The 14,767-nt window shown below is 30.6% G+C and overlaps 1 protein-coding gene across 4 annotated transcripts in view; it reads left to right on the forward strand.

Moving 5' to 3' along the window:
* The window catches only part of Orc4 (origin recognition complex subunit 4), a 72,135-nt gene that overhangs the window by 12,398 nt on the left and 44,970 nt on the right, over positions 1 to 14,767 (forward strand). For all 4 annotated transcript variants that reach the window (XM_076510744.1, XM_076510748.1, XM_076510747.1 and 1 more), the window contains 3 exons: positions 4,397 to 4,469; positions 8,476 to 8,561; positions 13,968 to 14,016. In XM_076510744.1, the coding sequence (XP_076366859.1) occupies positions 4,397 to 4,469; positions 8,476 to 8,561; positions 13,968 to 14,016 (208 nt within the window). The remainder of the gene's footprint in view (positions 1 to 4,396; positions 4,470 to 8,475; positions 8,562 to 13,967; positions 14,017 to 14,767) is intronic.

Genomic DNA, 14,767 nt, shown 5'->3' on the forward strand with positions numbered 1-14,767 from the left:
AATACAAAGTTTTAGGTGAAACAACCATTTGAAATTTGTTTTTGAGGTTGCAGAGATTATGTAATTATTTTTAACCTTAACATGGAAATTGCTCTTAAAAACAACACTTAAGGTTCAGATGTCCATGTACTGGACAGTTACACAGCATGGTTTGTTACTAGAGAAGGAACCGTGTGGAGTGTCAGGGTGACTTGTTGTTAAAGTTGGCCAAAACAATTGCACGTGGAAGAAGAGGACTATGGGTATAAGTTACTAGTCTCAGTTTATTTTATGTATTAAAAGCAGTCACAGGTTTGATCTTATTATGTCCTTTTCTTCTTGCCAGCAGCTGGATACCAGGTTCAGGTATATTGCACCATTGGGCTTATTTCATTGTATTCGTTCATTCATTTAAACATGGAAATGGAAATGTTTTGACTCATGTTACTGTTTTTACAGTCATTATGACAAACATATAAATATTTTCTATTTTTACTTAACTTTGTCCTTCAAAATTCCCTCTATTTCATTTCTAGCAACATACTTGGTGTTCAATGTAATTTGTGTAATATGACCAAGCATGACTGAAAGGTGAATATAATAATAATAAATATATATAAATATATAATGTTATGAGACTTAAGCTATTTAGAATAGACATCTATATTTTCATGTTATAATCTGTAGTCATTCTAGCACGAAAAAAAACAAACAATTTATATTTTATTTCTTTTTTATGATGTTTATGCTGTCAGTCAAATAGACAGATCTTGCATAGTTAGGGTAGAGAAGATAGCAGAGAAAAAACAAAGTCTTAATGAAAACAAATATTATTTAGGAGGTTTTAGAGATTATACAAATAATATTTAAGATTTTTGGAATGAAGAATTTTTTTTTAATCATAACAAGAAATCACTTTGCAATTTTAAATAGTGAGGAAACAGACTTGATGTATTCATAAATATATCTTTAGTAAAAACACTTTATTAAAACAATGTGATTTTTTGTGTACTAAAAATTTGTGATCTTTGAAAAATGTCTGCCAAATTTTATGAAGATGCACAAACTGCATCAAAAGTTATAGTATAAATACTTAACATGTACAAATGTGTATACAAACTTGGATGTATTATACAAAGTATTTTGTGAAAGGATTAACTAAAAATGTAATTTTGATATTTTTTTATGTTATTTGAGGTGGGAGATTTAATTGATTACATATGAATAGTGATTATACTGATTAGTCTTGTAAATTTAGTAATTGATTATGTCACAAAAATAAATGACAAACTTAGTTGTTCTGATTACTTTCAACAACTGCAAAAATATAATTAGGATTATTTACTAATTTTAATTTACTAATTACATAATTCTGATTATTTACTATTTCAATTATTTCAACCACACAGATAATTGAAATGTTATATATCTGTTTAGTTATTATTCTTGTTTGTTGTTAAGCACAAAACTACATACTTTTTGAGTGGAGTATATATTAGGGTAACTAGATGTCTTGGCTTTGCCAGGACAGTCCAAGTTTTTGGTAGTTTGTTCCAGTGTTTTGAAAAAAAAGTTGTGTTTTTGATATTATATGGTGGGAGATTGGACATTATGGATTACATTATGAAGAAAAAACATTAGGTCCATTTGGTAAAAAAAGGTTCAACAGTTCTGATTTTTTGGTTTGGAAATCTGATCACCCTAGGATATATCATGCGAATTAGGTAGTATAAACAGTGCTTTTTTAATATGCGATAAACATTTCCAGTAGTAATGTCAGAGAGAATTATAAACATTTCTTACAAGAGAAAAGGTATGGGAGGGGCATGTATTTAAGAGGGTTGAAAAATACATTGATATCTCAGTAAAGGATAAAGATAAGAGGTTGACAAGTTATATACTAGTTTGTCATTGTCTATAGCTTTTGTTGGTAATTAGCTGAATAATGTGCATATAAGGAAAAACTTTGAGAGTTGCAGCTTCAAAATTTGTATAAATATTTTTTTGACATTAGAAAAATAAAGTAAAATAATACACAAATATGAATTCTGAGCTGTGTTCTTTCGCCAGTCTTATCATTATACATTGTGAATAAAGCTATGTGATTAACTTTTGAATATAATTGTGTGAAAGGTCATATATAAAAAATGAGTTATGAGCTATGTCAATTTTATCATTATACATTCTGAATAAAGTTTCACAAACATCTAAATATAATTATGTGAAAGGGCATGACCTTTGCACTTTCACTTTTTGCCATATTCAGAGATTTAACTCTTCAACTGCAGTTGACATCATATGATGCATTTTGCATGCTACATTTTGAATGGTTTGCTGCAAAAGTTTGTAAATGTTTGTGCATGGGATGGTAGGCAGATTTACACAAGTCACAAACAAAGGGTTAAACAATTAAATTCAACTACTCAGTTATCACATGAAACCTGAATTGTTGGAATAATAAAAAATTGTAATAATCAGAAATAATAATTTCAGTTGCTTATTTGCATTACATTAATCATTTTACCTGTAATTTTGAATAACTATTTTATATGATACTAATTTATGTAATCAATGCTCATAAGTAGCGATTATATCAATTAATAAAGTTAAAAGCCTACCTATAATTTTGGTATTATCAGCAGATTTGTAAATATTACTGTTCAAGATACTAAGCAATATGTGGCACAAGTAATGAACAGTAACAAGTCCCAAAACAAACTTCTAAGAGATTCAAGTGGTTGTATTTCTGCACCGGAAAAATTCTGATTGAATCATTTGTAATGGGTGTGTGGGTAGTCTATAGGTTTAGTTGTTCCTTTTAATATGCATTTGTTGTCAAGTGATTTATTTAGACTTTGTTGTACTGTCAGGAGCAGAGCACATTGGCCACCAACATGAGGAAGTTTTTATGGGAAATAAAGAATTTCTTCAGAGACAACTGAACATAATCAAATAATTTCTTTATTCTGCACTGTTGAATGGTTCACTTATACAAAACTCACAATGTTGTTTTAAAATTACAGAACTTTTGAATCACTGAATATTTCATTTTGAAAGCCTGGATGTTTGTTAATAAGACTAATACATTCATTAATATATATCCAACATTAGTCATCAATTAAGTTAACAGGAGAAATTCTCTTGATCATAATTGATATAACTGCATCAGAAGTTATCCTAAGATACCTTTTAGTAAATCTATTTTAAGGATTATCAAATGTACCCATTTCCTTAGTACACTGATTGTTTTCCACTTTCCTCCTTTTATACATTATACATTAATGAACTTTGTAAGTGAAAAACTATTAGACTGGACCAGAAATAGCATACTTAAAAGGACTTTGTGCAGTAAACTTGTACATTTTAGATCACTTTCATTTTCTTCTGGACTCTGATTAGATCTTTGGAACAACTTGGTAAGTGTGGAAAACTTGATAAACTCAGAGAAATGCTCTTTAGAGTCAGAAACATGGAATTATATGCAAACAACTTTTAATATTTTTCCAGTTGGTCAAGAAGTGTAGCAGATCTACTTTTAAAAGTAGCTCTTTTAATTCAAGTGAGATTTTCAGTAACACGTGGACTATTCAATTAGACTGTGACCAAAATCTACTTTGTTATTGATTCTTACAGAACTTGCATATGTTTGTTATTTAATATCTTTGGCAAAATTTTCCAAGACTGTTAACTTGGGTGTATGGAGACAAACCTTATAATGCCTAAGTTTTCACTGGCAGTGTCACCAAACATGCCATCATGTAGTTTTGATACAGTGCATTCCACAATAGATTTATATTCTTTATGGTTGTCATGTCACAAGCTGATTTGCATACTGCAACCAGTTTTAATATGACACACTCAACTCTTTGTTAAATTTTTTTTTGCTTTCTTTGTTGAGTACAATGGAATTAAAAACATTATTTTAGATTAGTGTTATCAGAATATAGTAATATTGGTAAGTGGAAAGTAACTTAACCACTTAAATTGTGTCTAAATTATGTGATTAATTAACAACAATGCAAAGTTTAATGCTAGAGAACTTCTTAGTTAAACAGTTTCTGTTTTTTTGCATGTGTAATTTCACAATGTTTTGAAGGTACTGAACATTTCAAGACTAAGTGTGACCACAGGAATTTTGTAGTAAAAATTAGGTATTATTTAATGGTAAATCAGTATTTAATAGTAATTACTTTTCATTGAGGTACTGAAAGTTTTTAAGGATTCACATATCTTACCTATATTATAAACACAAGTTTGTAATTCAAAGACAAATTATTTCTGTAAGAGTGCTAAAATGTTTAAATATTGTTAAAACAGTGAAATTATATAGAAAGTAGTAAGTTAATTTTATAGTTTTAGTGTAAAGAATTATTTAGCTGTGACCAGTTTGATACATATGAAAGGTATTAATATACAGCTAGTTCAGAGGGTGTGTGACAAGCTGAAGTTGGGGGAAGAAAATAGAAATGTCATACTTATAAAACTGAATGGTAAGTTGATTGATTTCTCTAATTAGTTGTCATAGCTTCTGGTTATCATTATCAGTTATGGTTATTTTTTGTCAGTTTCATATTTAAAATATCTGGACAAAAGCATTCTATTGAAATTTGTGTGTTATGTAACTAATAATTAAAAATCTCCAACCCTGATAAGGTATCTTCTAATCACATACATAGCTATTTTCATTCAGTGCTGCCTTCTGTTTACAAACAAATGTTCATATGCCACAAGCATTTAACACATATGCACCTCTTGATTCACATGATTTATCTGATTTTTACTGAAAATTATGTGACAGCCTCTAACAACAGTAGTGCCACTCACTCATGATTAATGTTATTTCCTCTTTGCTATTTTACCAAACTATCATTTCTTGTTTGGTGCTGCTTGTGTTCTAATATCAAAATTTGTGTTCTGAAGTGTTTTTGTTTTCTTCATATCATTATAACAATTCATCTCAATAAGTTTAGTATTTATTATACAATAGAGATACTAACTTGTTATTTGTAAGTTATTCCAAAGTGGAATTATTTTATATTTCTGCCCAGTTATGGAACTTAATACTTTATTATAATGTTTTTTTTTCTACTTTTTTCTTTTTTTCTGCCAGCATGGTTTTGTTTGGTTACTCATTTTGAACTGTATTTGAAGTTATGCTATGGAGATTATACTTTCTATCAGCATAGTTACACAGGCTTTAGGTGGCAGTCCTTGACTGAAAAATTGTTGACTTCACACAATAGGGAGATTAATTATCCAATGAGCTGATATTTGTTGGGCCCTGACACGAGTTCGGGGGATCACACATTTTGAAATACACTCCAATGACTTTGTAAGGATCAGATGTTATACTGTTATGGATTTTGAATAATTTTTATCATGAATATTATTATCTGTAGTTATTTTGGTCCAATAACATAAGTTTAGTTAAATTGGTCAGTAATCATAGTCAAGCTCAGGTGTGAAATTAAGACTTAAGCTTATCCTTTGCCACATAATGTTAAAATAGGCTTAATACTTACATCATGTGTTGAGCTCTGAAATTACACATGACAAGCTGATCTTTTATTATTTGCTTTGGGTAACTGTTTCTTCCTCATTGGGGTACCATCTTCTACCTGTTGCCATCTTTCAGTCTTTGGTGAGACTGTAACTGGGAAATTTTTCTTACTTTTGTTATATATATTATTTTTAAGGGGTCTTTTTCATGTTTTGATTAGGATACAACTCTGTATACTTTAATCATTTAGAATTGTACTAAAACTCACTTACAAGGCCATGCTGTCTTCACTTTCATAATTTTCATGGTCACAAAACACCGTTATTACAAACACATAAACTAGAGAAGGGTAATTCCACAAGATCACATGTAAGTTATTCTTTTTGATATCTCTGCTTTATAAATATGCCCATTCTGGACCACACTAACCCATGGATTTCACAGTTAATGGAAAATAGTATTTCTGCCTATTCCTGCCATTGAATAAATCAGATTTGGTCTCTATTTCAGAATAGGGTGTTTCATGGTCTCCCATTGCACTGTCTTAGGTGTGAACTTTTTTCTAGACTTTACACTTTGTTTGCCCCTTCTCCATTTCTTCTAGTGGAGTAAGTTCTTAACACTTTCCGGTTTCACACAACTGGGGTGGTGGATCGTGAAGTTGTTCTCTTGAATTGAAGGTATATAAATAGTAGACTCCATTATGTAGAGAGGACAGTAGTATTCTGCTGGTGTAAATGAAAAGATATTCTCAAAATGGATCCTTGGTGTTTTTTTTCATGGGTTTGTGTGAGGGGATGTTGTAACTTTGGCATTGCTCGTTATAATGATTGGGATCCCTCATCCTACCCCTGCATAGAATTTGTTTCCCAACAGTTGAGTTTGGATTTAGAACTGAACCAATCACCACATGTCCTCACACATATCTTGCAGTTGGGATCCCTCATTCTACTTTCACATAGAAGGCAGTTCCCAGCAGTTGTTTTGAATTTAGAGCTTAACCAGATGACATGATATACTCCCACATGCAGTGAGGCAGCATAAATGTAGTTCACCATTTGGGATCCTTCATTCTCCCCTTGCATGTATGTTGGCTTCCAGTGGTTGAGTTTTAGATTTAGATTAGAGATGAACCAGTCAACTAAGTTTTCACATGTGTTCAGGGTGTTCCTGGTTTCTCACTCAATTTGCCTTCATTGAACTACTCCATTGTTGTGGTTCATGCTGAATGCACTTGTTGGTTGTTCTGCTTCTTTATCTTGTGCTAATTCTGAATGTTTTAATGCAAGGATGTTGCTTCACTTGACATGGTTCTGGTCTTTATTTTAGTGGGATATATACGTATGCTATTTCAATCTAATCACGAGTATCCAGTTCACAGAGTGGTGGTGGGAGTTCACCTTCTGATCAGCTGAACTTGAGATGAAGATGGTATGATTTTCTTTCCTACACCTACACGGATGTCAGTTCCTGGTAGTTGCATTTGGGACTGTAGTTGATTTACCAATGGCATAACCCTTGTCCAACTCATACATGGATGCCAGTTCCTGATGGGATAGTTTTGGATGTCCCACCCACTCCACACCTTGGAGCACATCCCTTATTTTACTCACATTTTATTCATTAGGGAGATTGAATTATAATATATTGTGGTTAAGATCATCGTCTAATAGTTTTCTCTCCCATTATAATGCGCTCCTTACAAATTTCCATTGGGGCTGTCATGTCTGGGTGAAGAGTGTTTCTGGTACACAAGTTGTGTGGTTTCCCTCATATAATCCTCTTATAAGAGGGTTCCTTCATTAGAGTGTTCTTCAGACATTTTAAAAGGATACTTCTATTTTCTCCCTTACATGGAGCCCCTTCATCTGTTTGCTGTTGGATTCTAGCTATGTATGTGAGTAGAAGTAAGGTATATTGTTAGCAGTTATAATTTTCTTACACTGACATATATTACTTCTGCTCACACTTCCTACCTTTCTTCTCCCTTGTTAATGAGTACTGACGTTTATGTCTAAGTTTAAGATGATAGGTAGAATACCATGTAGCAAATCACATGAATCATGCATATGTGTGGCACTACTATTGGTGGAAGTTTATAGCATGGAATTTTGCATTAAGACTTGGTTAAACCATTTCAGTTCATAGGTGCATGGGAGTGAAAGGCTTGTAGCATATGAAAAGATTTTTGCAAATAGAAGACAACACAGAACAAGAATAGCTATGTTTGTGAGTGGAAGTAAGTACCCATTGGAAATACCTTTTCAGTGTAAGAAAATTATAAATTTCATGTTACAGGCTTAAGCTTACAAGCCTAATCAAGAACATGCTTAACAAAAAAGTGCACTGAGATTTACTACACAAGTTTAATTGACCAATATATAATGCAGAAAATCTGATTTTAACCTTTTGCTAATTTCTTTACAAAAATTTCAGAGTTGTAACTATTATGTTACGAAGTAGTTTTATTTCCATGACAAAAATTTTAAAATTCTGAACAGGTGACAAAAACAAATCAATAACAATACACATTTTTATAGAAATAGATATATCTAAAATAGAAAATGAGCAAAATGTTAATTTGCTCATTGCAAATTACAGTGTGTGTAGTGTTAGAGGTTATAAAAATTTAGTAAAAATGATTGTTTATATGAAAAAAAGTATGATCCAAGGGTGTTTTACTAAGTCAGTTTTAGAACTGTATCATTTACTTCATTGTTTAGATTTTAGTGATTCTTTAGAAAAGATACTGTTGGCTTAATTTTTGTTTGATTAAAAATATTTTAATAAATTTAATTAATTGTTAATATATATGTATTGTGAAAGTGCTTTTACAGTTTTTTCACTACCTTGTATAAGATATTTCTGTTTCTTCTGAAATGAAACTAATATTTTGAATAAGCAAATTAAAAATTTGTAATATATTGTTCTGAATCATTTTCATACAATTTGTACCATATTGTTTCAAAGCACTTCTGCTTTTTATGAACTTTTAGGTTTTATCGTAACAGATGATAGAGTGGCCCTGAAAGATATCACCAGACAACTTCATTTAGAAAATGTTGTTGGAGACCGAGTTTTTGTATGTATGAAAATCTAAGAACAGAAGTACTGGTTCTGTTAATGAGAATAATAAGAGTAATAGTAATTAGGTATATTATACATAAACTATGAATGATTAAGAGAGAGAATTCTGGAGATAAAAAATGATTATATTCTAAAGAACAAAACCACTGTTTTTATTAAAATGTGTTATGTATTATAATTTATATCAGATGAGTCTCTGATTTATTATATATGTTAGGTACCTTATGTATTACGACTTCAAATAACTGGAAATTTTAATTTTGAAGTTAATTGAATATTTATTTATCAAATTTATGATATTTAGCAACAAGATTGATACACAGTTTTCTTCTTTAATACAGATGTATTTTAATATACAAACAATGATACAATTTATATTAACAGTCATTACAAATAATGATTTATATACAACAGCTTTTCAAACTTAGACATTACTGAGTCTTATATCCAGTTTAAAGCTGAATATTTTATTGATGATCTAGGTTTATGAAGAACAAATTAATTTTGAGTTGATATTATCATAGCTTTATCTAACCAGCTTGATTGTCCTTACACCACTGATGTTTTACTGATGAAGATATTTAATGTTCTTGAATAAATACTAATGTCTTAAGCTAATTCACTGAAGTTCAATCATTTTTATTATTCAAAATATATAAATATTTGTGGTACAGTTCTGCAGTTTTTTGTTAATAAGTAGTAATCACAATTATAGCTTCTGAGGCCTATAGCACACTGACTATAGCTGACCAGTAATGTTAATTGTCTTTTAGTGCATTGGTTTTGCAAGATTCTCCAACTTTATTCACTTTTTGAAAAGAGGCTACCATTTTGGAGGTGAGAAGGTTAAAAGTAATAGTATAGAAACTATAATGACAACAAAATGGTTGAGTTCAGCCAATCCAACTGACCTTTTAGTGAGAGAGTTTAGGGGAAAAGTGGGATGTTTTAGTGGAATAAAAAGATATATCTTTTTAAAAGATTTATCAAATTTTTTTGTTTTAAGAATTCAATCTTGGAGCTAGAATGTTAATAAAGAACTTAAAAGATGCAAAAGAAACTACATTAAGAGGATTTTAAGTTTAGAGAGAAGCACACCTGATTACATATGGAGAATTGGAAGTGGTAAAGACAAGTTTGGATTATAAAGCAGTAAAAAAAAAAGTCAAATATGTTATTACAATTTTGAAAATGACGGAAAATAGATACTTAAAGATTTGCTTGAAAGAGATAATGAAATTAATGGACAGAATCAAGTAACGTAAATGGCTCACGTGGCTGAAACATATGAAGGGTGGTGAAGTGATTCAGCTTGGGAAGGAAGAAACTTCATTAGCAAAAATTATGAGGTCAGTTAAAGAGATGCTTCAGAAAATACTTGAACAAGTAATATGGAGTAAGAGTGATTATTCAACATACTGCAACTTTCTTTAAAGGTATTAAAAAGTCAGTTGCAATAGAGAATTCCTTGGTTGATAATAAAATTAAAGAGACCAACAGAATGTATGGATGAGACTACAATGTGAAATGGTTCACAAGAGGGGAGAAATGGTTACCAAATGATCAGAGATGTACTCATTGTAAACAGGAAGAAACAACTGCTGATCACATTTTTAAGTGCTCGTACATGAACAATTCAACATGATATTTGGTAACTCAAGGGTTGGAGGAAAAAGGATCTATTTGGTGAGAACAATTATTACAGAATAAACTTGACTCTGGTATTTGTAACTATTTTTTAACTCGTGCAAAATGAAGTAATGAATTATTTTATTGTAGAATGTTACACACCTTCCTCCCTAAGAAATTGTAAATTTGCAGAATAAGTAAATAAGAAATGCAAACATTCCCATGGAGAATTTTTTACTCTTGTTCTGGGGTATTTTATAGTGATATTGATAATGTTTAGGTTTAGGAATACTTTAGGTCACTCATTTCTTTTATAACAGAAGGATGACCAGGTGATTGGAGTGGTAAGTGCACTCTGTTATAGGCATATAATGTTTAGCTCTGTTGTTCTTGTCCAGATCTTTTCAACACTTAGACCTCTCATCATGTAAGCAGTTCTTTCTTTTCAGTTTGTGCAAACAGTGGTTGAACTGTGATTTTCTCTTCTTATCTTTCAGACTAAATACATCCTGTTTTTCAGTATTGCTACAAACTTGTTTTAGTTTCCTTTTTCTTCACTTTACAGTGATAAGTTTTCTACTCTTACTATGGTTAGTGCAATTAATATTTTTACCTAAAGGGATATCAGTGTACCTGGGAATATCAAAAACCAATAAAATCATTGGTTCTCTGGTATTTTCATGTAAAAACAAGTATCAAATAGAATAACCTGCAGTAACAGAAGATTCTGTTAGGAAATAAGGGGAATATTTTATAATAAATAGCTGAATTGAGTTCACTTTGTGAAATATAGACTGAAGACAGTTGATAGAAATAAAACAAAAAAAAAAACCTTTGTTATTTAACAGACACCAAGAAAATACAATATATGTACTTGCATACACACATGAAAGACAGTTGCTTCTACTTGGCTGTGTTTAGTTCCACATCCCTCTCTCTTTCAGAACTGATATCTGTAAACCTAAACATGACAATTTTGAAAGATGGTCTTCTCTTGGTGATCTCCTAGTTGAACTGAATAAAGAAGAGGAGCCAGAATTTAACAAGCAAACTTTCTTTGTTGACAGTACACCTTACCCCCTTTTGTTCTTTCACAGCATTGGCTGACAGAAACAGTAATCAACAGCACAATATGCCAATAAAGGTTATTGGAGTATCCATAATTTTAATTCAAGTGCTGCACATATTACTGAAATATTCTTACACACAGAAGAGTCAACACTTATTATATGGAATAATAAAGAAATGAACCAGCTAGAACAAGGTAATATTAACAAATTCCTTTGGGCCACATGTTGCTGCCAATACAGAGAACAAACTAAATATGTGAAAAAGTTTTAAAAATCTCTGTCACTAGACAGAAATCATGTCACATGCATGCTTGTTTCATGTTTTATTACTTCACACTTTCTGGCTTGTCCTAAAACTGATAATTAGATTAACTTTAAAACCAATCATTTCTACCCTTGCAACATGTTCAGGAATCTGGTTACCTGTACTCTTCTATTTTTTTATTTCTAGAAACACAGATATAGTATGTATGATACACACTTTTAACAATGTGTCACACTAAAGTTTAACTGCATAAGATCTACTAACTTGACTCACAATAAAAGAACATCTTTTCACCTTCATTTAAAGCAAAGAATAAGGTAATACATCACACAATAATTAAAACCCTGTAACTTTAATTTTTATGTAGGTCAATGTTTAAAAACACAGCCCTTGAATTATATTCAAAATTGATGATAAATCATTACATGTAAATTACACTTTTATTTATGAAAGGTACCTACAACACCCTTTAACAATGAACAACAAGTTGATGTCAAAATATTCTGCATTAAGCTACAAGAAACAACAGGTAACACTGTCCTGCTAGAACCATTAGGCAACACCAAGGTCTGACAAACCTCATGTACAATTTTCTTTCTAACCACAGCTGAGTCTTTGTTACTTCCATATTTCTGATGAAAATTCATAAACCTGCAGAATATTGGAATTAAAAACTCTCTACCATAATTAAAATTACAGGGGTTCTGTATTTTCCAATGATGTTTTCTAGGTTATTCGTAGAAGATAAACAAGTTAACCTCATATTTATCAATCCTTAATGTTGGGGTCAGAATCCTTTTCTCTTTGTTATTTTTATTTTCATTTTATTTCCTTTTTGTCTTCCTATTATTTATTTCCATTCTTTCTATGTAGCTGCTTCATTTATTTTAATTTGTTTAAAACATCTGTGAAGGACCCTGTGTAATGTTCTCACTAGGTGCATATTGTCATTTATAGGAGCTCTGATATCTCAAGAGACTGTTGGTCCTTGGTACATGGCTACAGAGCTAAGAGCTATTTCAGATGACCTATCATTCAATCTTGCACTACCTTAGGTGTTGTAAGCTGTTGTTGATGTCATAGGTAGCTTAAAACTTACTTCGTATAGGCCTTTGTCTTTATCTGGTGATGCCCATTATCTCACCCTCCAAGGAGATAACTGACTGATGAAAATCACCTATCTTTGGCATATTCAGCACCTATCTATTGTTTACTTATGATCTTGACCATAGCTGGGGATACAGTGCTTTGATTGACAATGATCTGGAAACTTGTTAAGGATCTCATACATTCTTCTAGTAAAACTGATTAAAGAAAATGTGCAAGAACTTAACAAATAAACTTACTTTCTTTGCCAAGTAAACAATGCCACTTTGTATCCTGCTATTTCACAGCATTTACTGTATGCAACATTCAGTCAGCATCATAAGTTGTTAGCAAAGAACTTTATAGTATCAGTCATTTTAATTCAGTGATGCACATATTACTAAAATATCCCTGTGGGTGGGAGAGTTGTTGCTTACTGTAGAAGACAAAGAAGTGAAGCAACTAAACAGTCATTTTAATGACTCTCTGGATCAGGTGTTTTTGTTATTACAGAAAGGAAACTAAATAAGTGAAAAAATTTAAAGATCTATATAACTAAATAATGTAGAAAATGCATCATATTCCTGTATGCCACAGCTTTTCTCTGTTGAAGAGCATTTAGGAATTTGTTTTATTATAGTGTGAAAACACAGGAAAACAAGACGTTTTTTGCATCAAAGAATATAAATAAGATGCCATTAAGAGTGGTGTGAAGCAAATTATATATGCATGATTGAAGCAACTTGAAAAACTTCATAAATAGAATAAATTATGTGGCAAACAAATAAATATCATAGTTTTCTCACAGTGAAAAAATTAGAACATATGTTGATTACAAAATGACTGTTTGATATGGGGAAAAAATAAAATTGTTTGACAAATTGTTTGCAAAGGTATTGGTAATACAGATAATTATTTTGCAGCATAAAATTATAAATATCTGTATAACAATTATCTTAAATATTAGTGCATTTATCTCCCATCACAAGTTGAATCCTGACTAGCTTAAGCATTCCTGATATTGAGAAAGTAAGCTAACAAGAATGTTTCCAAATGCAACTACATTTTTGGAATCAAACATTGATTAAACATTGCATTTCTATAATTACTAAATTAACTTATGTATTAAAAAGTATATAAAAAAGTTTCTTGAGGTATAGAAAAGTACAGACCAATCAGTGGCTCAGTATGGTATTAGGCTGAGCATGCCTTTTGAAATTGCAACAAAACTTTAATTTTGAGCAACATAAGTACTAGTATGAGATATTAAAATTACACTAAGGCCTTTTCATCTTTAAGAAAATATACAAACAAAGTATTATTTTTAATGTATTATTTCATTCATTAACAGGGTAGCTTTGCTGAGAACTTGGCCTTCCTATTGCAAGCTTTAAAATGTGGTGAGTGAAAAAATCTTGTATAGTAATAAATTTGTTTTTGTATGCAATTAAGAAGATGTTTTCATAAATTATCATATACTTTTTTTTGTAGATTAAAGATTACAAAGAAGGTTTTGCATTTCTCAGTCACTTAAGGGTGAAGGATGGTTCTAAAACCATAAAATATTTGCCACATCTTTAGCTGTGGGTACATCATAACAGTGAATATTAATTTTGTAGTGTAGATGGTTTAGTTCTGCTAATTGATTCTTGTTCCCTTTGATCACTTGTTCAAAATTATGGTTAATGGAAAATAACTAGTAGCTTTACCATAAATACAAAAACACTCTGAATTAACTTTGCACAAATAATGCAGTGACTATTAACTCAGAATTTAATATTGTTTTTTCCTGTTATTAACAGTTGTTTGATATTTATGACTGAAAACAGCAATATCAAGTACAAGCAATTACTTGTACTCAATGTTTGACTTAATTTTGCCTCGCATGTTATAGGAATAGAAAAAAGTGTACTGAGTTTAAAGAAGTTTGTCTACATGTAGTTTTCTGGATTATAGTTATAAATTATAACTACATAACTATATAAATTATAGTTATAAGTCAAAAATGGTTCATAGAATGTTTAATAAAAAAACAAATATTTTTTTTCTCATTTTAAAGGAATAAACTTAGTAAACTTCATAAGTTCTTTATGTTTTATATTTCCTATCAAAAAGTGCTTGTTTTAGTTACATAAAAGATTCCCAAACTAT

This window comes from Tachypleus tridentatus, chromosome 7 (assembly GCF_004210375.1).
Source record: "Tachypleus tridentatus isolate NWPU-2018 chromosome 7, ASM421037v1, whole genome shotgun sequence".
NCBI lineage: Eukaryota > Metazoa > Arthropoda > Merostomata > Xiphosura > Limulidae > Tachypleus > Tachypleus tridentatus.